This window comes from Rhinatrema bivittatum, chromosome 14 (genome assembly GCF_901001135.1).
Source record: "Rhinatrema bivittatum chromosome 14, aRhiBiv1.1, whole genome shotgun sequence".
Classification (NCBI taxonomy): Eukaryota; Metazoa; Chordata; class Amphibia; order Gymnophiona; family Rhinatrematidae; genus Rhinatrema; species Rhinatrema bivittatum.
In genome coordinates, this window is record NC_042628.1 from 34,268,950 (window position 1) to 34,292,089 (window position 23,140).

Here is a 23,140-nt window from a genome sequence, read left to right on the forward strand (position 1 = left end):
GGGGCACCATTATCTGTTTTGGGTGTTGCCTTTTGGTCTAGCCACCGCTTCAAGATTATGGTGGTTGTAGTGGTGGCCTAGCGAAAAGAAGAAATCCTGGTGCACCTGTATTTGGACGACGGGCTGATTCGAGCCAAGTCTCAGGAAGAGAGCCGCCTGGTGACACACCAGGTGATCTCCTTATTACAGGAGCTTGGTTGGGGATAGAATGATTCCCCTGTGAGGAAAGGCTAAAGAAGATTACAATTCTTCAGTCTGGAGAAGACAGCTGAGGGGAGATATAGAGGACTATAAAATGAATGGAGTGGAACAAGTAAACATTAATCGGTTTACTCTTTTGAAAAGAACAAAGGACCAGGGGGGGACACAAATTAAGTTACTAGGTGATACATTTAAAATTATTAGAAGAAAATAGTTTTTACTCAACACATAATTAAACTCTGGAATTAATTGCCAGAGGATGAGGTGAAAACTGTTAGTGTAGCTGCATTTAAAAAAGGTTTGGACAAGTTCCTGGAGGAAAAGTCCATTAACAATTAAGGTAGAATTACATAAATCCATTGCTTGTTCTTGGGATAAGCAGCTTGGAAACCATCTTCCCCTTGGGATCCTGCCAGGTGCTTGTGACCACTGTTGGAAACAGGATACTGGGCTTGATGGACTTTTGGTCTGACCCCAGTATGGCAAATCTTAAGTATTTATGAGTTGGAAGGAGTAAGAGGAAACTGCCAGGCCAAAACTAAAATTATGATATTTCTCCTTATTGAACTGTATTAATAGAAGTTGAACTCCAAATCATTGCTCAGATCCCTATGACTTTCTTTTTCTCCCTGCTGGTAGAAATGGAGAGATATAAATATCCAGAGACTGGCTTCCCCTCCCCCCCCCCCCTTTTATTTTTTTTTTATTCCGTTTTTGTCTATCTGAGCCCAGAGAGCATAACCGTCATTGGTGTATGTATATTGTGGCTGACTCCTCAGCCAGTTAGGCAGAGCTCAGATAGGTGACCGTTAGTATCTGGGGTACAGTACAATTTAATATGGCTGGAGAATGAAGTTTTGGGGTGGTGTATTTTGAGATAATCCTTCACATAGCCATGTTTCACACTTCATACCATTTTAAGGGCAGATATAAAAATGTTGTATGTTATGTTGTACTAATTTCGGGTGTGAGCTAAAATATTTTGGAGCCTTTTGAGCAAGGGTGTCGTCTCCTGTATAAATATATCCTTTATATTTTTGTTTGGAAAGTATTATGGTGCAGTTAGATTTAATATTGTGCCAAGAGCAGATTAATATGTTCTGCATGATTTGTTTCAAGACACTTATAGTCCTAATACAGTCACTCATCTCTGGCTTATGTTCACTTGTCTAACACTTTTTATATTTTCACAGGGGATGTCGGCAATGCTGCAAAGATGATGCTTATTCTGAACATGGTTCAGGGGAGCTTCATGGCTACAATAGCAGAAGGATTAACTCTGGCCCAAGTGACAGGCCAGTCCCAACAGACGCTCCTGGACATCCTCAATCAGGGACAGCTTGCCAGCATTTTCTTGGACCAAAAGTGCCAAAGTATGGAAAACTTTTTTTTTTTTTTTTAATTTTCTTTTTCTAAGCGCTACACTGAAACTCTACTCCATTCTACACAAAAGCTTTCTAGGGGACACAAATATTATATCATTGATGTTTGCGTTCAAAAAGAGGCCACAAGCAGATTTTGTGTTTGAGAAACAGTTGGTTTGGCAGTGAAGACTGTAAGATGTGTGTGAGGTGTTGCAGGGAAACTGGTAGGCACACCATATGGTAAGGAGCCTGAGGGGTTGGTTGCGGGTTTTCTCGAGGTGTCCTGCCAGTCTTGGTGGCAGAGAGCTTGGGTAGTAGGGAGGAGACAATGGAATGCAAGTCTGATGGTGTTTTCCAGGAGGAGCGTCTGCTGCATTTACCCCCCTCTCTTGAAGTTCTCCTTTCATCTTCACTTAATGTTTTATATTGTGTGTGGCATTTTTTTTTTTGTCTGTTTTACTCCTTACAGATATTTTACAGGGGAACTTTAAGCCTGATTTCTATCTGAAATATATCCAGAAAGATCTGCGTTTAGCTATTGCACTAGGTGACTCAGTGAACCACCCAACTCCAATGGCAGCTGCAGCCAATGAGGTAAACAAGCAAACAGAGCACTTCAAAGCCCAATGAGACCTGAGTTTCAGAGAGAAGGGGATAGAGATTCTGTTGGGAGAGTATATTGTCCCTGCACAGAGCATTTCTTAGTAGCAGAAGATCACTGAAGTATTCTGAGTTTCAGCTGGGATGGGCAGGGAGTCTGATGGTACCAATGCAAGTTCTTTTGGTTGGGAGTTGTATGAATTTAAATGAAAGGTGATTTTGTTCTTAAACTGTATTATAACCATTTATGTTTTCTTTACTTTAAACATTCCTTTATATTTGACTTAATTTTTTAATTGTTTAAAAAAAAAAAAAAATTCAGAAGTATTTAAACTGGTGTAAATGATGAGAGAAATAAAGTATTGAGGAAGGGGTAGGATTTGGAAAAGGCTAACTTAGAGGTAGTTTTTAAGCCTTGTGTGGAACTGGAGCAAGTTGGCTCCTGAGGTAGGGGATCTAAAAGACAGTGAGCATGGAAATAAGCAGATGCGAATAGAGCCAGGGGTGGCCAACTCTGGTCCTCGAAAGCCGCAAACAGGCCAGGTTTTCAGGATATCCACGATGACTATGCATGAGAGAAGTTGAGCCCCTTCTCATTTTCCGAGAAATAGCAGTCTATCACATTTGCAGTGGACTTAGGGTCTTCAGTGGACATGTCCAGATAATGAAGGAACAAAAATGTTACCCTTGAAGTATGAATTAGATATTCCAAATTTGATCATCATTTTTCATTCCCTTCCAGGTGTACAAACGGGCAAAAGCATTGGACCAATCAGACAACGACATGTCTGCTGTATATAGGGCCTATATTCACTAGGCCTCACTTCCCCTCCACCTTCTTATTTTCTCATTTAATGTTACCATACTGGGTTTTAACTCTGGACTGGTCCAGCTCTCTCTCTCCATCTCCTGTTTTACACACAGACCTTGTTCAAATCTGCCACATGAGCAGCAAGCCTAATGACTCTTTCCTTGTGCTAAGGGTAAGGGATATTGAAATCCAATTGGCTGGTAAGCCCTGCACTGATGATAAAGGCTTTGGAAGGCTATGCTGCTTGTAGGAGGCTGTGGTCCCCTCCTCTTTTGTCACCTGCTGGTTATGAAGATTTGATCTTTCTTCAATAAGGCGGTCACATACAGGACTGTTTTGCATATGTAAAATATCTGCTCTCCATGGACACAGGAAAAAAAAAAACCTCTGCTGTATTCAGTTTTCAGCTGAGTCCCAGTTTCACTGAAAAATCTCCCTTTTGCTCAGCAACAAATGTGAAGAATAAGCTGTTGGAAAATGGAGGTATGCTGTCAGAAACTAAAATGGTCCACATTCCCAGTGCCCAGACTTCCACCTGTAGGAAGAAAACAATGCTGCAAATAACCCATCTGTAGAAACGGTGAGATACTGCTAATACTTTGTACCTAGGCGTGATGAGATAATCAACCCACTACATCATGGTTGAGCATAGAAGAATGTTGCCTGAATATCCATCTTTAATCCTATCAGATTAATCATTCTGTATGTTTGGGGCACGATCACCAGGGTTGCCATGCCTCCTTGTGATTTAAAACATGACTGCTAGATACCCTTTCCCTTGGATGGTGAAAATATCACTGTGATGTATCCCGTCTGTGGATGTAGCAGAATGGCCCCTCATACAAAATTCCCAATGCTTGCTGCCTCCTTGTTGGGGATGCATATAATAGGATCTTTGGCTGGCTTGCACAGCAGTATTTTGGTAGAGGGCAGGGGATGGAACTGTCCAGCAGCTGTTAATGTTCCTGTTTTAGAAACAGTTTCTAAAACAGCATATGAATCCCTAGCAAAATCTACTGTTTGCAACAAGGTTAGCTCAAATCCAGCTCGGTGACAAAAAGTATACACCCTATGTTAAGTTCATGGTTTGCCACTTTTTTTTTTTTTTATATAGCTGGGCCAGATGAAACTCTCGTGTAGGATTTCAGCTGAGGCCCCAGTGCCTTAGCAGAAAGGTTGTCACTCACCTACTGGATTAGGAGGTTGGGTTCTTGCAATTGATTAAAGCTCAGAACAGCAAACTTCCATCTAGGCTGAAATCATTTAGCTGCAGTGCTGTGAAGGATGCCGAAATAAGGCAGGCATCTCTGCACCCCATGGAATAAGACCTTCTATTCTTTCCTTTCCATTTTCTGACTGCAGATCTAGAACTGGAGAAGATCCATGTATTTTGCACTGAGGTATCTCACACTGGCTTTGCTTTACCGTAGGACATTAAAATGTAGTTGAAAGGGAAGTAAGGAGCTTCCACTCTCAAGCCTTAATTTTTATTTTCAAATTGAGGAAACAGGCAAGGAGAAAGCACACCTAGACATATTACATCCCCCTTCTTTTTCACAGCAGTTCATGCTACTGAGTACAACTATGAATTCGCCTTCGGGGACTGTATGACCACTTAGAAGTTATTGAACCAGTTCACTTGCTGACCTCCACTCTTTTCCCCAACATGGTTCCAGGTCAGATGAGTCAAATTAGCCTAGCCTCCTTATTTATTTTAGCTTGCAAATGAAATATATCCTGGAACTTGCACCCTTCTATCAATTGAAAAAGTAGGCCGTCAAGTGTCAGAAGATGTAAATGAAAACAAAACAGTTTGACTGTTGACCCATAGCTCAATGAACAGGATGTAGTTAGATGAGGGAAAGGAAGATGTGACTGGACGGAAGAGGAAGTAACTGGGATAAGACAAACAATAACTGTAAGCACACAAGTGCATTTCTTGTGCTAAGAATTTTCCTAACACACAGTGGCCACATTTTTGAGACCAGGGCAGAACAAGTAACACAAAATAGATGGGTATGTGTTTCTGAGGGAGGGTAAGGGTATGCAGAGTTGCTGATGGATGTGACTTATCTTATAGTTGTAGACCACAAATGTCCTCGTACAGTATTATGGCAAGAGCCATAAATCTTGCTGCTTTCCCTCCACATCTTGAAAGGAAGAGGGCCAACATTCTGAGCTATGGTTTTCCATGGACCAGGGATTCCCATCTTTCCCATGGATTCTCAGGTTTAACTTTTGTGTGTCATCTCCAAGTATGAAACCAGCTCTGTCTTGTCAGCCCAGACACAAGGGGAGGGGCTCCAGCTTGGATCCAGAAAGCAGACTGGGGGGTGGTGGGTGGGGTTCGGGAGCTCAGACAGACACTTTATTGAAGCTGGTTTGTCAATGTCTGTCTTAATGTTATTGATGATTCTGTAAAGTTTCTTTTAAGGGTAATTTCTGTTTTACCAATTTTTTAAACTTTATTTTCATCCCCTTTTTAAAGATGGGACACTTGTAAGAAAAAGCTTGGTTTGTTTGTTTCTTCTATTACTCTTGCTGGACAGATTTTCAAAGTAATTAAGGTTGTGAATTATTTTATTTTGGCTTTTTGTTTATAATGTTTGTCATTCAGGTTAGAATGTGTGATAATGTATAATGGCAAAACAGTGGAGAAAAATACAATTTTTGTGCAATTAACAAAGCTACTGGCAAAAAAAACAATAAAACCTTTCTTGGTAAGAGTGAGTGAGTCATATGCTCTGTTTTAGTATAGTTGTCTTTGTATTTTTAGCTTGAATCCATCAATAGAGATCATAAGTAACCATGAAAGATGTACATTTGTTTCGGTAGAGTATAGGTTTTTGTACACATGAAATTTGATTCCCTGTCACCCTGATCAGACAAATGGGTTCTGCCTTCCTGCCAGCAAATAGAGAACCACTCATTTTCCATGCTATCGCTTACATGAGCTGGTAAACCTTGTATTTTGCTATCTACAGCAGGTGCAGACATATCTGTAAGATATGGAAGACTGGAAGATTGGGCATCCAAATGGCAGATGAAATTTAATGTGGACAAGAGCAAGGTGTTTCATATAGGGAAAAATAATCCTTGCTGTAGTTACACGATGTTAGGTTCCATATTAGGAGCTACCACCCAGGAAAAAGATCTAGGCATCATAGTGGATAATACTTTAAAATCGTCTGCTCAGTGTGCTGCAGCAGTCAAAAAAGCAAACAATGTTAGGAATTATTAGGATGGGAATGGTTGTTAAAATGGAAAATGTCATAATGCCTCTGTATCGCTCCATGGTGAGACCGCACCTTGAATACTGTGTACAATTCTGGTCGCCGCATCTCAAAAAAGATATAGTTGTGATGGAGAAGGTACAGAGAAGGGCAAAATGATAAAGGGGATGGAACAGCTCCCCTATGAGGAAAGACTGAAGAGGTTAGGGCTGTTCAGCTTGGAGAAGAGATGGCTGAGGGGGGGATATGATAGAGGTCTTTAAGATCATAAGAGGTCTTGAACGAGTAGATGTGAATCGATTCTTTACACTTTCGAATAATAGAAGGACTAGGGAGCATTCCATGAAGTTAGCAAGTAGCACATTTAAGACTAATCTGAGAAAATTCTTTCACTCAATGCACAATAACGCTCTGGAATTTGTTGCCAGAGGATGTGGTTAGTGCAGTTAGTGAGCTGGGTTCAAAAAAGGTTTGGATAAGTTCTTGGAGAAGAAGTCCATTAACTGCTATTAATCAAGTTTACTTGGAGAATAGCCACTGCTATTAATTGCATCAGTAGCATGGGATCTTCTTAGTGTTTGGGTAATTGACAGGTACTTGTGGCCTGGTTTTGGCCTCTGTTGGAAACAGGATGCTGGGCTTGATGGACCATTGGTCTGACCCAGCATAGCAATTTCTTATGTATTCATGCAGCGTGTATTAGTCTCCCTGTTGACCATCTTTTAGTGGTCCCAGTAGAGCTCAAGGGCGTAAAGAAACAATCAAGTAGCTTGAGTTCCTGAGATTGTAAGGGGTTCCAACCCCTTCTTAGGCTGTAGTCTATTGATTTCTTCTTCTCCCCCTCCCAAATTCCATCTTGGTCTCTGTTGATATTGTGGGTTCTGGTTCTGTTCCCTCCCTGTTCAATTTCATTGCATTGAACAGGATAGCTGATCAAGTTTGAGGAGGGAAAAATGGGGGAATGATTGACCCCATGAACCAGCTTTGATTCTAATGATTGTTCTAGCTGTTCTGAGAACCATGCAGGAAAGGAAAACATGGAGATTCTAAAGGTGCCGCATGTGTGGAGTCCACCATTGGAGTTGCTCCGTGGCCCAGAGTGTAGGTGCACAATGGATGCATGGGGCAGCTTATGCAGTAAGGTTTCCAGCCATGGGGTGTCATTAGAGCTTACCCTGCTGCAGCAGGTGAAAGATTCCATTTTTAAGTGCGCTGTGAATGCAAGAGGGGAGATGCTGGTACAGTCTCCCTCAACTTCTGCTTCCTTGGGAGTCCTCCTGAAGGCTTAGAGACTCCTGTGAGGAGCTCAGGGCTGCATATCCCTTCCCTGGAATTTGCAGAAGTCCTTTCTCCTGGGGACTGAGGAACACAATGGTGAACTTGAAAGAGACCTCCTGTCCTGCATGCCTTGGGAAACAGCCTCCCCCCCCCCCCCCCCCCCCCAGCAAAGAGATATTGCTCTTTAGGAGAGGACCCTTCTCCCTGGGTCTCTGAGATCCTTACTTCCAGCCAGTCTGCCTTGGGATGGGGATAAAAACAGTCTCTCAGCGATCTTGGAAGAGGAAAAATGGAAAATTCTCTCAGCAGATATTGAGCCCTTTGCGCTCCACCTTTTTAAACGAGAAGCATTAGATTCTCTTTTATCCAAAGTGCTGAAATCTTTAAAACTTATGATCAGCAGATCAAGAAGCTCAAATTAGAGGATCAGCCCATTCTTGGAAGGCTTTAGGAAACCTCCAGTTTCCTTTTCCTTACACAGGACTTTGAGCCATGATTACTGTAGAATGAGGGAGTTTCTAACACTGGTCTGAATTTGGGAAAATCGATAAAGCTTTGTCTACCTTGGGAGATATTTCTCAAAAGGATTTACGTGCTTAATTTATTTTTCTGTGTGTAAGTATACTTTACATGCATAACTGGACTTTTGAAAATTGCTACGTTACTTTTCCGCATATAAATCCTTTTGAAAATTACAGCCTTGCTCTTCAGCCAAGAAATATCTTTGTCACTTCTATTACTTGCAAGACCACAATCCCTGTGGAAAGGAGTATGGCTGTCAGGAAAATTGACTCCCTGATAAAACAGGCCTTTGAGATATTAGCTTTGCCTTGAAAGCTCTAGTTTGTCGTATTGATCTTTGCAGGTAATCAAGAACAAAATAAGCTGAAAAAATGTGACCTGATCTCTTCTGCGATGGGCACAATAGCTTCCAGTTGCCCTGGATGAGGATTGCAGCTTATTAGAGTCTCTAGTGAATTGACCAGGATGGTGTGGGGTGCAGCTTTCCTGACACATTTGCAATATGATTTGATTAGAGCCACGGCTATGATCATCATGGCTCAGAGGTTACTATGGTTGTGGTATTGCTCAACTGATAATGCTTCAAAGTCTCATTTGAGCAAGCTATCCTTCAAAGGCAAGATCCTTTTCTGTGAAGACTTGAAGAATCTGGGAGTCGTAAAGCCCCAGAGATTATGAGAGGATAAATACTGTGGGGCAATCAACCTCCAGATCAAGTTTGAGGAATCAACCTCCAGATTCCCCTCAAATTATACTCATCAGACAGACCGATTCGAGAAGCATATAAAGGCACCCTGCAACCCCCTACAACGAAATCTACTCGCCTATCATCTACCAAAGAACGAACCTTCTCTACAGCTGGCCCAACCATCTGGAACAAGATGCCCACAGAACTCAGATTAGAACCATGCCCGTTTACCTTCCGCAAAAAACTTAAGACATGGCTCTTCATCCAGGCCTTCACTTAACCTACAGTTCCAGCAATTCCTCACTAATTCAGACACTGACTCCTACCTAAACTCTCTGACAAGTGTAGCCTATACACTTATGCCTCTTCTCATCATATTATTGTATTATCTAATTTGTTCAGTTATGCCTTCTATCGCTCCGGCTATCCTAGCCCTCCAGGTTAACACCCCTTGTTATATGTAACTTTCATTTCTTGTTATATGGTTGACTTTGTTATTCCCCTCATGTTATCTGTAAACCGATCTGATATGAATTTTCTTTCATGAAGGTCGGTATATAAAAATGTTAAATAAATAAATAAATAAATAAATAACTGAGTGGTGGCAGTGATTTAAAGAATCAAGACATTACTGCCCTGGATAAAATTTCTACTCTTAAGGTCTGACTAGCCACAGTATTTTTCTGGAGACAAAGGAAATTCTCAAAATGGAGCAAGCTCATCAGGAGGCATCCACTTAGTGCAAGGACAACTCGTGCATCCCAACTGCAGTGATTCCAGTGGGTGGAATGTCTGCCAGGTTTTTCCTGTCAATAAGCAGGCTGAATTAGCCATTACATGTGGGTGATGTCATCCAGTGGCACCAGCAGATAATGTCACCCACAATGTAATAGTTAATTTATCCTGCTAGCTATGGAAAATGCCATTTAAGGTAAGCAAACTTGCTTTATCTGGAGTGGATTCACATAACAATGATCAGTGGGTGCTGGATGCCATTGAAAAGGGCTGTGCTCTGGACTAGGTGTTTCATTTCAGACAACTTTTTTTTTTTTCCCCCTCCCTTTATCAGAGGCAAAAAGGGCAGCAATAAAGTCAACCTTGCAAAAGATGCTGTGACTGGGAATAGTAGCTTCAGTTCAGGCAGATGAAGATGACTAGGAAAGGAACTCCATTTTGTAGTTCCAAAAAAAGGAAAGCACTTTCAGGCCTATTGTAGACTTGAAGGGGGGTCAGTTGATCCCTCAAAGTACCTCCCTTCAATATGGAGATTTTGCACTCAGCTGAGATCAGCAAACAATCTAGATGTTCCCACTATTGAGCTGGCAAGACTCAACATAACCAGAAACCGAACTTCCTCCGTTACTGGTTGGAACAGCCTACCAGAATCCTTCTGTGCTGCTCCAACCATTACCTCTTTCAAGAAAGCTTTAAAACTCGTTTTTTTAAACTTGCTTTCAAAGAATGAATCACTGTAACACAGATAAGCTTTGTGGTATTGCCCCTTCCCTGATTTGTTTTGTTTTTATGGTTGTAATACTTTGTGAACTGCCATGAACTTCTTGTAATGTGCAGGTTTAAAATTCTTTGAAATAAAATCCCTAGATATGACATGATTTGCACATTCCCAACAGACAAGCGTGTTGGTGATGAGACATAGTTTTCAGTTCAGAGTGCCTCATTTCATTTATTAAAACTTTATATACTACTTGTAAAGCATTGTCAGTGGCCACTGTACTGCAAACCTTCAAACTCACGGTGCTCATGGCACCTTTTTGTGCAGAGAGGGCATCCTATTATCTGGATGACTATTAGAGCCAAGTTTGAACAAGAAGATCTGCAACAACTAGAGTAGTCCCTAGGATAGGCCCACCTAGTAACTCGAGGTGGGGATTAGGTAAGAGTGTAGGGGGTTAGGGGCCGCTTTCACATTGTACATGAGACGTACGAACAGAACAGTGGTCTCTTGTGAAGATTAGCTGGCCTTCGGAGTGAGGAAACTCACTCCAAGATGAGATTTGGGCAAGGGTCTCTCAACCTAGCTTGATGTTACCCAGGTAGAGAGTCCGCATTTTGATAAATCCAGGCCTAAGTTTGTACCTGAGGCACTGGAGGGTAAAGTGACTTGCTCAAGGTCACAAGGAGCCAGGAGTGAGACGACAACCCTGGTTTCCTCGTTCATAGCCTGCTGTGCTAATTACTAGGCTACTCCTAGCCAATGTTGGAACAAGCACTGAAAAATCTGGACATTATGGTTTGGTCATATTAAGCCCCATACCATTTTACCAGTTCACCTCATTTCTACCTTATAACACCACCCGCTGATCCAAAAACTCAGCCCCACCACACAGCTATTCTGCTACACCCTCTGTTCTTGTATAGAGTACCACAAAGCAGAAATTGCAAGCTATAAATTCAGCATCTGCAACATCTAGTAAATATCAAAGGGTAAATGGCTAATCATATCAGCACAATACCAGAGCTAGCTAGATAGAAGCTAGAAATCTCATTTGGTTTTTAAAGCCTGTTTTCATTAACAGAAAAAAAAAATCATAGTGTGATGACTAATTAGGCATTTGAATTAAATGACTGCATGGTACATGTTGACAGATAATTGGTCAAATCATGAGGTCTGTCTATAGAGGAGCTCAAGCTAGCATCTCACCTGCTCTGTAATTCTCATAAAAGCTTGTTTTATTTTCTTTTTTATATAGGTTAGGTAGTATATAAAACTAATGTAGCTTTTCTTAGCATTTACCACATTTTGCAATGTTTTGGTGTCTTTTCAAATTATACTTATCTACAATTTAGGTAGCACTGCATAGCTACCACAGGACTGAGATGATGGCTTGAAATCTTCAATGAACTCATTGTTTCTAAGCAGAAGTACTACACTGAGTATGCAGAGGAAAAATGTTCATTTTGTTTGTATTTTGTTCATAATTTTTTTAAATTTGTTTAGTTTTGTTTGTTTTTTTTGTTTGTTTTGGAAAATGAGTGCTATTTGCAAATAGAGCGTACTGTTTGCAAATAATGCATGTTATTTTACAATACCTAAAGCTAAGTAAAAAAAAAAAAAAAGTTAAAAAGAAAAAAAAATTGCCCTGACAAACATCTCACCCTAAATGTCTGAGAGCCCCTGTCCATCCCCACTGCTGCCCCTGGAGGTGGCTAAAGTTCCCCCAGAAAAGGATATAGTTATGAACAAATGGTCCCTTCCCCATTGCCCACCTTCCTGACTCCCCCTCCCCCAGACTTATCAAATCTGCCCCGGTGGTCTAGGGGGGCCTGGAGTGACACCCCCCCCCCCCCCTTATGCTCCAAATAGTGCTGGTAGTTTCTGTCACATAATGGGGCAAAGGGCCGGCTGGTGCGTGGGGCACAGGAGTTATTCCAGGCCCCACTAGACTACTGGGGCAGATTTAAGTCTCAGAGTCAGGAGGATGGGCTAGAGTTGTTGATTGGGGGGGGGGGGGCTGATTCCGGGGGGGGGGGGAGCTACTTTTTTAACAAAGGGAGGAATTGGGAGCAGGACCTGTGCCCAGGATGTTTTCTATTACCGTAACCTTTTCTTGGGTCCTTTGGCTGCCTCCAGGGGCAGCGGGAGGAGTGGGACAGAGGTCTCTGGAGAGACAGCTGGCCACAAGAAAGAGGAAGGGAGAGCATGGCAAGAGCAGCTGCCATTCGGGCCGATGCAGTAAAGTGCGCTCAGGGTGAGCACACTGTTAGCCCCCGTTTGGCCGCGCGTTTTTGAGACACTATTTTTACCCCTTATACAGTAAGGGGAAATAGCGCGTGGAAAACGCGCGGCCAACCCCCCCCCCAAAACTAATAGCGCCCGCAACATGCAAATGCATGTTGATGGGCCTATTAGTCATTCCCGCGAGATACAGAAAGTAAAATGTGCAGCCAAGCCGCACATTTTACTTTCAGAAATTAACTCCTGTCAAAGGCAGGCGTTAATTTCGGCCAGCACCGGGGAAGTGTCCAGAAAATCAGAAAAAACTGCTTTTCTGTACACCCTCTGACTTAATATCATAGTGATATTAAGTCGGAGGCCCCAAAAATAAAAACAAAATTTTTAAATTTTTAAAAAAAAATTAAAAATCTGCCTGCAGCCCGCGGGTTGGAAGACAGCCACTCAATTTAGCCGGCGTCCGTTTTCCGAACCTGTGGCTGTCAGCGGGTTAGAGAACCGACGCTGGTAAAATTGAGTGTCGGCTGCAAACCCGCTGACAGCCGCCGCTCCTGTCAAAAAGGAGGCACTAGGGATGCGCTAGTGTCCCTAGCGCCTCCTTTTACCGTGGGCCCTCATTTACATATTTTTTTTTTCTGAATCACGCGCCCAGGGAAGTGAGCGCTCGCTGGCTCTCCGGGTTTTTCTGTATCGGCCCGATTGTGAGAGGCGGTGGAATAGAGGCTTCGAGTGTAGGGAAGAAGAGAGAAAGGAAGGAGGAGCAAGTGGTTAAAAAATGAATGTGGGAAAGGATCACAGGCCTCTTATTCCTCCCCCTCCCTTCATCTTCAACCTTTGGCACTCTCCAGTCTGGTGAGCAGAGTTGCTCTAAAGTTTTAGGACATGAAACTGTAACAGTCTGCTGTGTCTCTACTTGTGCTTCCCATTATTTATATTGCTCAGTTAGCTAGGGGGACAGTGTCTCCTTTTAATAAAATAGTGAAAGCATTCAACAATTCTTCACATCTCTAGAGATCCCTAGATTGGGATGTTTGTTGGGGAAACCAGCACACACTGTTTGCAAATAGTATGTACGAAACAACAAGAGAAAATGAAACACATTTTGTGTGTGGAGGGGGGGGGGGTTCCTAATATTTAGTTTTAAAAGCAACTTGAAACAACAATGTCATTGTCTATGTCGCTTCAAACGAAAGCACATTCCCTGTGTTACAATACCCCTGTGTTTCTTGGCTTCGCAGACTTCTCCTGCCCCAGTAGACTGTAGTAATCATCCATTTCTAGGAGTCCAACCGTTTCCAACAGAGTGGGACTGATGAGGGAGATTTCAGCCCTGTTTTCTATCCGCAGTTTGATTTTGGACCACAAGCCTGGGTTGCAATCTTTCCAGTGGAAGTTGTAGCATGAAAAAAAAGTCCTCTTTTTCCTAAAAAAAAAATATATATATATATATAAAAATATAAATGAAGATCAACAAGCTCAAAAATACAAGGTAATACCTTTTTTACTGGACTAAGTATATTTCTTGACTAGCTTCTGGGTCCTTTTTCCAGGTCTAAACGGATTGAGCAGGTCGGAGCAAACGTGGCAGTGCCAGTGCCAGAAACTAGCAGGTGCATCCTAGAAGGAAGAGGCGTGTAATGAGGGGGAGACTGAGAAAATGGCAGAGAGGCAGTATAATTGTCGAAGAGCATAAGAGCTGGTCACAATCATTTTATTCTTCGGTGATTAGCTGAATTGACTACTGCACCTCTTTGTATTACGGCCTTCCACAGCAAACCATGAAGTAACTGCGGCGTGGAAAATCAAATGACCAGCTTACACCTGTTCAGGGGAGCTGCACTGGCTTCTGACAGAGGGCAGATTTTATGTGTTTGTATTTGTCTTGACAACAGCTAGCTTCCGAATATTTAACTAAACTACCAGCCTACAAGGTCCTTCGTGGCTGTAAATTTCTTCACATAAAGGGAATGCCCTCCTGGAAGAGCTGAGGAAGACAAGAAGGGCAATGCAGTTCAAAAAAGCATGGGATAGAAACAGAGGCTCCCGAGTTGCTAGAGGATTAAGATGAAAAAATAAGAGTAGCTGCTGTTAACTTTAAATATAATATTTCTGCACGGGAATAAACTGCATGGAGCAGCAGTTGCTACCCTTAACAGAATGCATTGGGGCAAGGGGAGGAGATTTAACTTGCACAGAACAGCAGTTACTAGCCTGAGCAACTTGCTGGGCAGACTCCATGAACCATTTGCTCTTTTTCTGCCATCATTAGCTGTGTTACTGTGTACTTAAAAAAAAACTTTATTAGTTTTTGCCTCTGTGGCAAGCTTCTTTTCAAATTCTTTTTTAGCTTGCATTATTAATATATATCTAAGCTGCCAGTGCTTAAACTTTCTACTCGTTTTCTGAAAGATGTCCTTTTAGCTTTAATTGCCTCTTTCACAGCACCATTTAACCATGCTGGTAATCGTTTGGTCTTCCTCCCTTTTTTTAATGCATGGAGTACATTTCATCTGGGTTTCCAAGATGGTATTTTTAAACAGTGTCCATGCCTCATTCAAGTGTTTGACCTTTGCAGCTACTTCTTTTAGCTGTTTTCTAAATTTCTCATGACAGTCTCCCTTTTGAAAGTAAAATGCTAATACTGTAGTTTTACTGAATATCTGCCCTCCAGTGATTACATCAAATTTAATTGCATTATGATCACTATCGCCAAGCAGCCGCACCATATTTACTCTTTGTATTAAGTCCCGAATTCCCCTGAGGACTAGATCTAAAATAACGCAACTCCCTCCCCCCATTGGTTCCACGACTAGCTGCTCTGTGAAATAGTAATTTATGACATCTAGAAACTTTACCTTCCTAGCATGACCTAATGAAACATTTATCCAATGAATAGTGGGGTAATTGAAATAAGAAAGTTATTCCTTACCTGCTAATTTTTGTTCCTGTAGTACCATGGATCAGTCCAGACCGAGGGTTGTTCTGCCCCTTCCAGCAGATGGAGTCAGAGCAAAAACCTAGAGGGCGCGCTCTCTCATATACTGGTGCGCCCTCTGTAAACCTTCAGTATTAAGACTATCCAAGCAATAAAGAAAATACCTTGGATGAATCAATACAAATTGAATATCATGGATCAATACAAAATTGAATATCAACTGTAAACATGTCTAAGCAAAACTTACAACCTGAACTCTTAATCAGTCCCAAACCAGTCCTGAAATAATTACACAGTCGAGCTGACAGATTATCCCAAAGAACCCCCAACAATCCTTAGGGTGGGCGTCTGGACTGATCCATGGTACTACAGGAATGAAAATTAGCAGGTAAGGAATAATTTTCTTTTCCCTGTATGTACCAGGATCAGTCCAGACAGTGGGATGTACCAAAGCTTCCCTAAGTAGGGTGGGCCACTGATAGCCCAGCTTGAATGACCTGAGCCCCAAAAGAGCCCACGATCGACTGAAGATTCAAGCGATAGTGACGTGCAAATGTGTGCAACGACTTCCAGGTAGCCGCTCTGCAAATCTGCAGAGAGACCGCTCGGATTTCTGCCCAGGAGGCTGCTTGAGCTTGGAGAAAATGAGCCTTTATACCGTCTGGCGGTGGACGCCCAGCGCCAATATACATGGTAGAAATAGCTTCCTTTAGCCAGCGGGCAATGGTGGTTTTAGAGGCCTTGTTTCCCTTCATGGGACCACTCCAGAGGATAAAGAGGTGATCTGATAAACGGAAATCATTGGTAGCTTCCAGATAGCGAAGGAGGACACGCTTGACATCGAGGTGTCTAAGGTCTCTGGAATCCTCATCCTGGAAGGACGGCAGTTCCACTGACTGATCCAAATGAAAGGATTAGACCACCTTCGGTAGAAAAGATGGTACAGTACACAAGGACACACCCGGATCCGTGAAGCGTAGGTAAGGTTCTCTACATGACAAGGCTTGAACAGATAGACATGAGGAATACTGTCTTGAGAGTGAGGTCCTTGAAAGTAGCTCTTTTCAGAGGTTCAAAAGGTGGCCTGACAAGAATTCGGAGAACAAAATTCAAGCTCCTCAAGGAGCATAAATTGCAGATCGGAGGCTTCACATGCTTGCCAATTTGTATTTGTCTTTCTAATTTCTGTTAGCATTTCACTGCCTGTTCCTTCACCCTTGCCAGAGAGAGGATAGTATACACCCACCGCTGTATGTCTCCCTGTCACACACGGGACTTCTGTTCACAAAGATTCCAAATCTGTAGCCAGGCAATTTGATACCTATGGCCAGTTGAAAAGGGTGCCCTTATCCTATACACAGCATATATTTAACATGATAAATAAATTGAACTGAGAAACTAGAGACCTGCACAGTAGTGGCATGTGAGCAGTTGTGGGAGGAAGTGGAGCCATAGACCACTCCATACAGATGCCCTCCATGGACAATGGGGAGAGAGAGAGAGACTGGAATTATTCAAGGGCATAGGCAACTGTTCTTTTACTCTCACCCTAAATTAAAAAGAAAAAGATACCTCTAGCCTATCTACAACTTTCTTATTCCATAAACTTTACATAACAGAAATAACATTCATTTACATTAATATGTAGTTTGGATACACTACCCAACTATGAATTTTTTAAACTTCATTCATTCATTTCTGTTGGTCTACTAGCAAAAAGTGCCTAGCATTGCTTGGGTAGCCTGCTCTATAACAGCCTGTGCATGTGCACTTGTGTGTGGGAGCCTATGCATGTGTGGTGTGTGTGTGTGTGTCTGCCTATGCCTATGTGTTTATATGTGTGGGTGTGTACCTGTGAACTTGTACGTGCTTGTATGCACTTGTGCAAGCTTGTTTATGCCTATGCCTATCTGTCCCTGTGTGTGAGAGCATGAAAGACAGAGCTTCACAGCCAGCGCATATTAGCCAATATTACCTGGCCTTTCTCATGTGTTCTGGTCAATAATAGCCTGTAAGTGTGTGCTTCTGGGTGTGGGTGCCTGTGCTTGTGTGTGTGTGTGTGTGTGTGTATGGGGGCATATGTAAGTGTGTGTGTGGATGCCTATGCCTAAGTGTCTGTGTGTGCATGCGACAATACTTTGTAGATAGAGCATATTGTCTTTGCACAGCATATCTTCTTCCACTGTTCTGTGAGCCATCTGACAGTATGACTGACTGACACAAGCCTTTTATCGATATAGATAAAACATACCTCTGCAAAAATACAAAATTGTCTTCACAGGTGAAGGACAATGTGCATAATATACCTCAGTAACAGCAATACAAACTCTCCACTACCAAACACTTTAAAAATAACACAAAACCCTGCAAAAAGCATATTTTAAACCTAAGCATGGCAAACTTGCCATACAAAGCAGCATTAACTCCCAAGACTCACACATCAATAATCCAATAATCCAAAAGGCAGTACTGGGCTCTAAAAAAACAAACCGGAAACTGATCCAAAACAGCAGTTGCGACCAAAACAAGAGGATCAGTGAACACCAGGAGTTCTTTTATTATGCACAAACATCATAAAAAGCCCGACTCAGGCCGAGTTTCACTCTTTGAGCTGCTTCAGGGGCTGACAAAACAAAACAAATACATACACATATAAAAACATGTACATGTGAATATAAACATATAAACCAACATAAAAGTAATATAAATTATATAAAATAAAAAATACAGATAGAATTGTTGACGTTAAATAACACTTAGTGGCAGAAACATGTGACATAACTTAAAAAATGTCTAAATTCATATGTGCCTTCATCTCTATCCAAATATAGGTAAATGTATTTTAAATACCTATTATGTGTGATGCCGGCGGTTTGTCTCCAAACAGTAGTTCAGCCTCTTTAAGAATTGTTTAAACAAGTGCCTTCTGGACAGACAATGATGAATACTGTAACAAATTACAACCACACACTGAAACAAAGTATCTTAAACCAATGGGTCACATAAATGTCTGCCTGAACAGATGCCTTAGGTGCTGACATGCAGACTTAAACTCAAGGGAACCAAGGTTGCTAAAATACAAAAATGAATAAACTACTGAATCTCAGTAACAAGTAAAACAATAAAAATGTAAAAAGACTACTACGGCTAAACTACACCAACACACTAGCTGTATGGGATTACACATAATGAACACACAGATACTCACAAAATACAGAATAAGAGACCACAAATTAGATATAGAAATATGCAGAAAAACTGAACTGGAGACTCCCAGAAGCCTGACTCTGCATGCGGTACGACACTGGAGAAAGAGAAACAGAAATGCATTTCTTCATGTACTGTCCAAAATATAAAGATATCAGAGATGTTCTTTTCCAAAACTGACATATTCCAGTCACTAAACTTAAAACAAAATGTGTTTTACTTTTACTATCTGAGAATTCATTTTTTTCTGATTGTATTTGTCCTATTTTATTTCTGCCTTCAGTGCCTTCCTCTTCACCATTTTCTTTAAATTCCTTTTCCAGGGTCTCCTTTTTATTTTATGTTTCTTCTATTCTCCTGTTTGCTTCTCTTCCTCTCCTACATGTCTTTGACATTGATCTTTTCCTTTCATCCTATTTTTTTCTGTCTTTTAACCCCACCAACTTCCAATTCCTACTCTTTTTTGCCTCTTCAATCAACTCTCTCTCACCCTATCCATTTCCACTGCTTCTCACCCTCTCCTTAGTCCTCTAGGCCTTCACACCATATCTTGCCATTCCTCACCATTATAGAAACATAGAAACATAGAAATGACGGCAGAAGAAGACCGAATGGCCCATCCAGTCTGCCCAGCAAGCCTCACACATTTTTTCTCTCATTCTTATCTGTTTCTCTTAGCTCTTTGTTCTATTCCCCTTCCACCCCCACCATTAATGTAGAGAGCAGTGATGGAGCTGCATCCAAGTGAAATATCTAGCTTGATTAGTTAGGGGTAGTAGGGGCAGTAACCGCCGCGATAAGCAAGCTACACCCATGCTTATTTGTTTTTACCCAGATTATGTTATACAGCCCTTATTGGTTGTTTATCTTCTCCCCTGCCGTTGAAGCCGGGAGCTATGCTGGATATGCGTGAAGTATCAGTTTTTTTCTTCTCCCCTGCCGTTGAAGCAGAGAGCCATGCTGGATATGCATTGAAAGTGAAGTATCAGGCACATTTGGTTTGGGGTAGTAACCGCCGTAACAAGCCAGCTACTCCTCGCTTTGTGATTGCGAATCCTTTTTTTCTTCACCCCTGTCGTTGAAGCTATGCAGGATATGTGTGAAGCATCAGTTTTTTGTTTTTGTTTTTTTTTTTTCCCCTGCCGTTGAAGCAGAGAGCTATGCTGGAAATGGGTGATGTATCAGTCTTTCTCCCATGCCGATGAAGCAGAGAACCATGCTGGATATGCATGGAAAGTGAAGTATCAGGCACATTTGGTTTGGGGTAGTAACCGCCGTAACAAGCCAGCTACTCCCCGCTTTTTGAGTGCGAACCCTTTTTCTTCTCCCTTGCCGTTGTAGCAGAGAGCTCTGCTGGATGTGTGAAGTATCAGTTATTCTTCTCCCCTGTCATTGAAGCAGAGAGCTATGCTGTATATGCATTGAAAGTGAAGTATCAGGCATATTTGGTTTGGGGTAGTAACCGCCGTAACAAGCCAGCTACTCCCCTCTTTGTGAGTGCAAATCCTTTTTTCCATTACCTCTTGCTGTTGAAGCTTAGAGCGATGTAGGAGTCACAGTAAGCATGTGTATGTTTATTTAATATGGGTATTGTGTCAATAGCCATCATTCTGGCGAGTCACCCACTCTTCATTGGCGGCCTCTTGACTTTATGGATCCGCAGTGTTTATCCCACGCCCCTTTGAAGTCTTTCACAGTTCTGGTCTTCACCACTTCCTCCGGAAGGGCATTCCAGGCATCCACCACCCTCTCCGTGAAGAAATACTTCCTGACATTGGTTCTGAATCTTCCTCCCTGGAGCCTCAAATCGTGACCCCTGGTTCTGCTGATTATTTTCCTACGGAAGAGGTTTGTCGTTGTTTTTGGAACATTAAAACCTTTCAAGTATCTGAAAGTCTGTATCATATCACCTCTGCTCCTCCTTTCCTCCAGGGTGTACATATTTAGATTCTTCAATCTCTCCTCGTACGTCATCCGATGAAGATCCTCCACCTTCCTGGTCGCCCTTCTCTGTACCGCTTCCATCTTGTCTTTGTCTTTTTGTAGATACGGTCTCCAGAACTGAACACAGTACTCCAGGTGAGGCCTCACCAAGGACCTGTACAAGGGAATAATCACTTCCCTTTTCTTACTCGATATTCCTCTCTCTATGCAGCCCAGCATTCTTCTGGCTTTTGCTATCGCCTTGTCGCATTGTTTCGCTGTCTTCACATCATTAGACACTATCACCCCAAGGTCCCTCTCCTGCTCCATGCACATCAGCCTTTCCCCCCCCATCGAGTACAGTTCATTCGGATTTCCACTCCCCATATGCATGACTTTGCACTTCTTGGCATTGAATCTCAGCTGCCATATCTTCGACCACTCTTCCAGTTTCCTTAGATCCCGTCTCATTCTCTCCACTCCTTCCGGCGTGTCCACTCTGTTGCAGATCTTAGTGTCATCAGCAAAAAGACAAACCTTACCTTCTATCCCGTCCGCAATGTCGCTCACAAAGATATTGAACAGGACCGGTCCCAACACCGATCCTTGCGGTACACCACTTAAAACCGCTCTCTCTTCAGAGAAGGCTCCATTTACCATCACATATTGTCTTCTGTCCGTCAACCAATTTGCAATCCAGGTCACCACCTCGGCACTCACTCCCAAGCTTCTCGTTTATTCACCAGTCTCCTGTGCGGAACCGTATCATTCAATCCCTAACTCACAATTCAATCCCTAACTCACAAACAGGGGCAGATTGGCCTATCAGGGCTTTAAACATACCCCAGTGGGCCACTCATCTCAATCACATGGTTGATGTTGGTCATCACGGCCCTGTATCAACATCTCTTACAGAGCAGGAGCTTCCCTGAGGCTCTCTGCTGTGCTGCTTCTGTGTTTTCCCCACAGCAGCGGCTGATGCTATATGGGCTTGTTCCCTACACTCCCTCCCCCGTCATTGCCATGGTGGTAGGAAACACTTCCATTGCTTCCCCTCACACACGCCCTGCCTCTGTCTTTGCTGGGGGAAGGCAGGCAGCTGACTTCCTGCCACTGCTTCACTGCAAGTTGAATGCTTCCTGTGTGGAAGGCTGCTCTCATCGGCCCGACATGGCGAAAGAAAATAATTTAAAATAAAAACAGCTTTGGGGCCTTCCAACTCAAATGGCCACTTCTCCCTCAAAAGTCCACTCAGACACTGCTCTCCCAGGGCCCTACCTGGATTCCTCCTACTTATTCACAGTCAAAGGGGGAGAAGAGTGAATGTGTGTGTAAGCGTGAGACAGTGTGAGTGTGTCAGTAAGCATAGGTGTAAACAAGAGAATGCATCAGCATGTGTGTGAATGTGAGAGTGCATCAGCATGTGTGTACGTGTGAGTCAGTAAGAGTGTGTGTCAGTGAGCATGTTAATCAGTGAGTGTACCAGCACATGTGTGAGCATGAGAAAGTACAAGTGCATCAGCATGTGTCAGCATGACTGAGCACATGAGTCAGTAAGAAAATGTGTGTGACATGAGTCAGTGAGTGTGTCAGTGAGCATGTGTGTGAGTGCAAGTATGGCAGCATGTGTGTGAGATAGATAGTGTGCGTGCATTAGTGAACATATGCATGAGCATGCCTGAGCATGTGAGTCAATGAATGCATCAGTGAGCATTTGTGTGAGTGTGACTGAGCATGTGACTCAGTGAGCATGTGTGTGAGCATGTGAGCATGTTTGAGCATGAGTCAGAGTGTGTGTGTCAACAAGCATGTGTGTGAGTGTGACTGAGCATATGAGAGTACCGGTGAGTATATGTTTGAGTTAGTGAGAGTGCATGTCAACCGATGTGTGAGTGTGGAAGTGCATCAGCATATGTGTGAGCATGATTAAGCGTGTATCAGTGTTGGGCATGATTTTTCCTTCCTGACTCATTGATAAGAAAAATTATAGTCAAGACTTGAATGCGGTATAAGCCATTCAGTATATTATGAGTGAATCATAAGGAGAAAAACTGCTTAGAGAGAGAGAGTATCCCTCAGCAGTGATCTAACATTTATTACATGGTTCACTGTTTATATACTGTATTAGATAAAGAAGGCATTTAGCCAAGCTTTAATTGGGCAGTACTAATAAGAAAAATCATCAAACTTCAGGAAAGTAATAATTCTCTTTTCACTAGGCTATTGCTACTGATAAAAAAAAAAAAAAAAGAACACAGCTCTTGTGAATCACAAGACCTTGAAACAAACCTATTTCTCATAGACATGTGTCTAGCTACAAGGAGATAGGCTTCCTTTTAGCTGGATTGAAGAGAGAGAGCATAACTCCAAACCAAAAAAGTGGCTTTAACCCTTTCAATTCCTATATCAGTGAGCATGAGGGTGCAACTGCATCAGTGAGCATGTGTGTGAGCATAAGACAATGTGTCAGGATGGGGGTGAGCATGACTGAGTGCGTGAGTCAGTGTGTGTCAGTGAGCATGACTGAGTGCGTGAGTCAGTGTGTGTCGGTGAGCATGGGGGTGAGCATGACTGAGTGCGTGAGTCAGAGTGTGTCAGTGAGCATGTGTGTGAGGGAGAATGAGCATGAATGAGTGTTGCATGTGTATGTCAGTAAGCATTTGTGTAAGAGAGCATGCAAGCGC

The 23,140-nt window shown here is 42.5% G+C and overlaps 1 protein-coding gene across 4 annotated transcripts in view; it reads left to right on the top strand.

The window, feature by feature from the left end:
- Nucleotides 1-5,703, top strand: part of GLYR1 (glyoxylate reductase 1 homolog) — an 85,950-nt gene extending 80,247 nt beyond the window's left edge. For all 4 annotated transcript variants that reach the window (XM_029576664.1, XM_029576662.1, XM_029576660.1 and 1 more), the window contains 3 exons: nt 1,395-1,574; nt 2,035-2,159; nt 2,908-5,703. In XM_029576664.1, the coding sequence (XP_029432524.1) occupies nt 1,395-1,574; nt 2,035-2,159; nt 2,908-2,982 (380 nt within the window). In that variant the 3' untranslated portion in view covers nt 2,983-5,703. The remainder of the gene's footprint in view (nt 1-1,394; nt 1,575-2,034; nt 2,160-2,907) is intronic.
- Nucleotides 5,704-23,140: the final 17,437 nt, after the last annotated feature.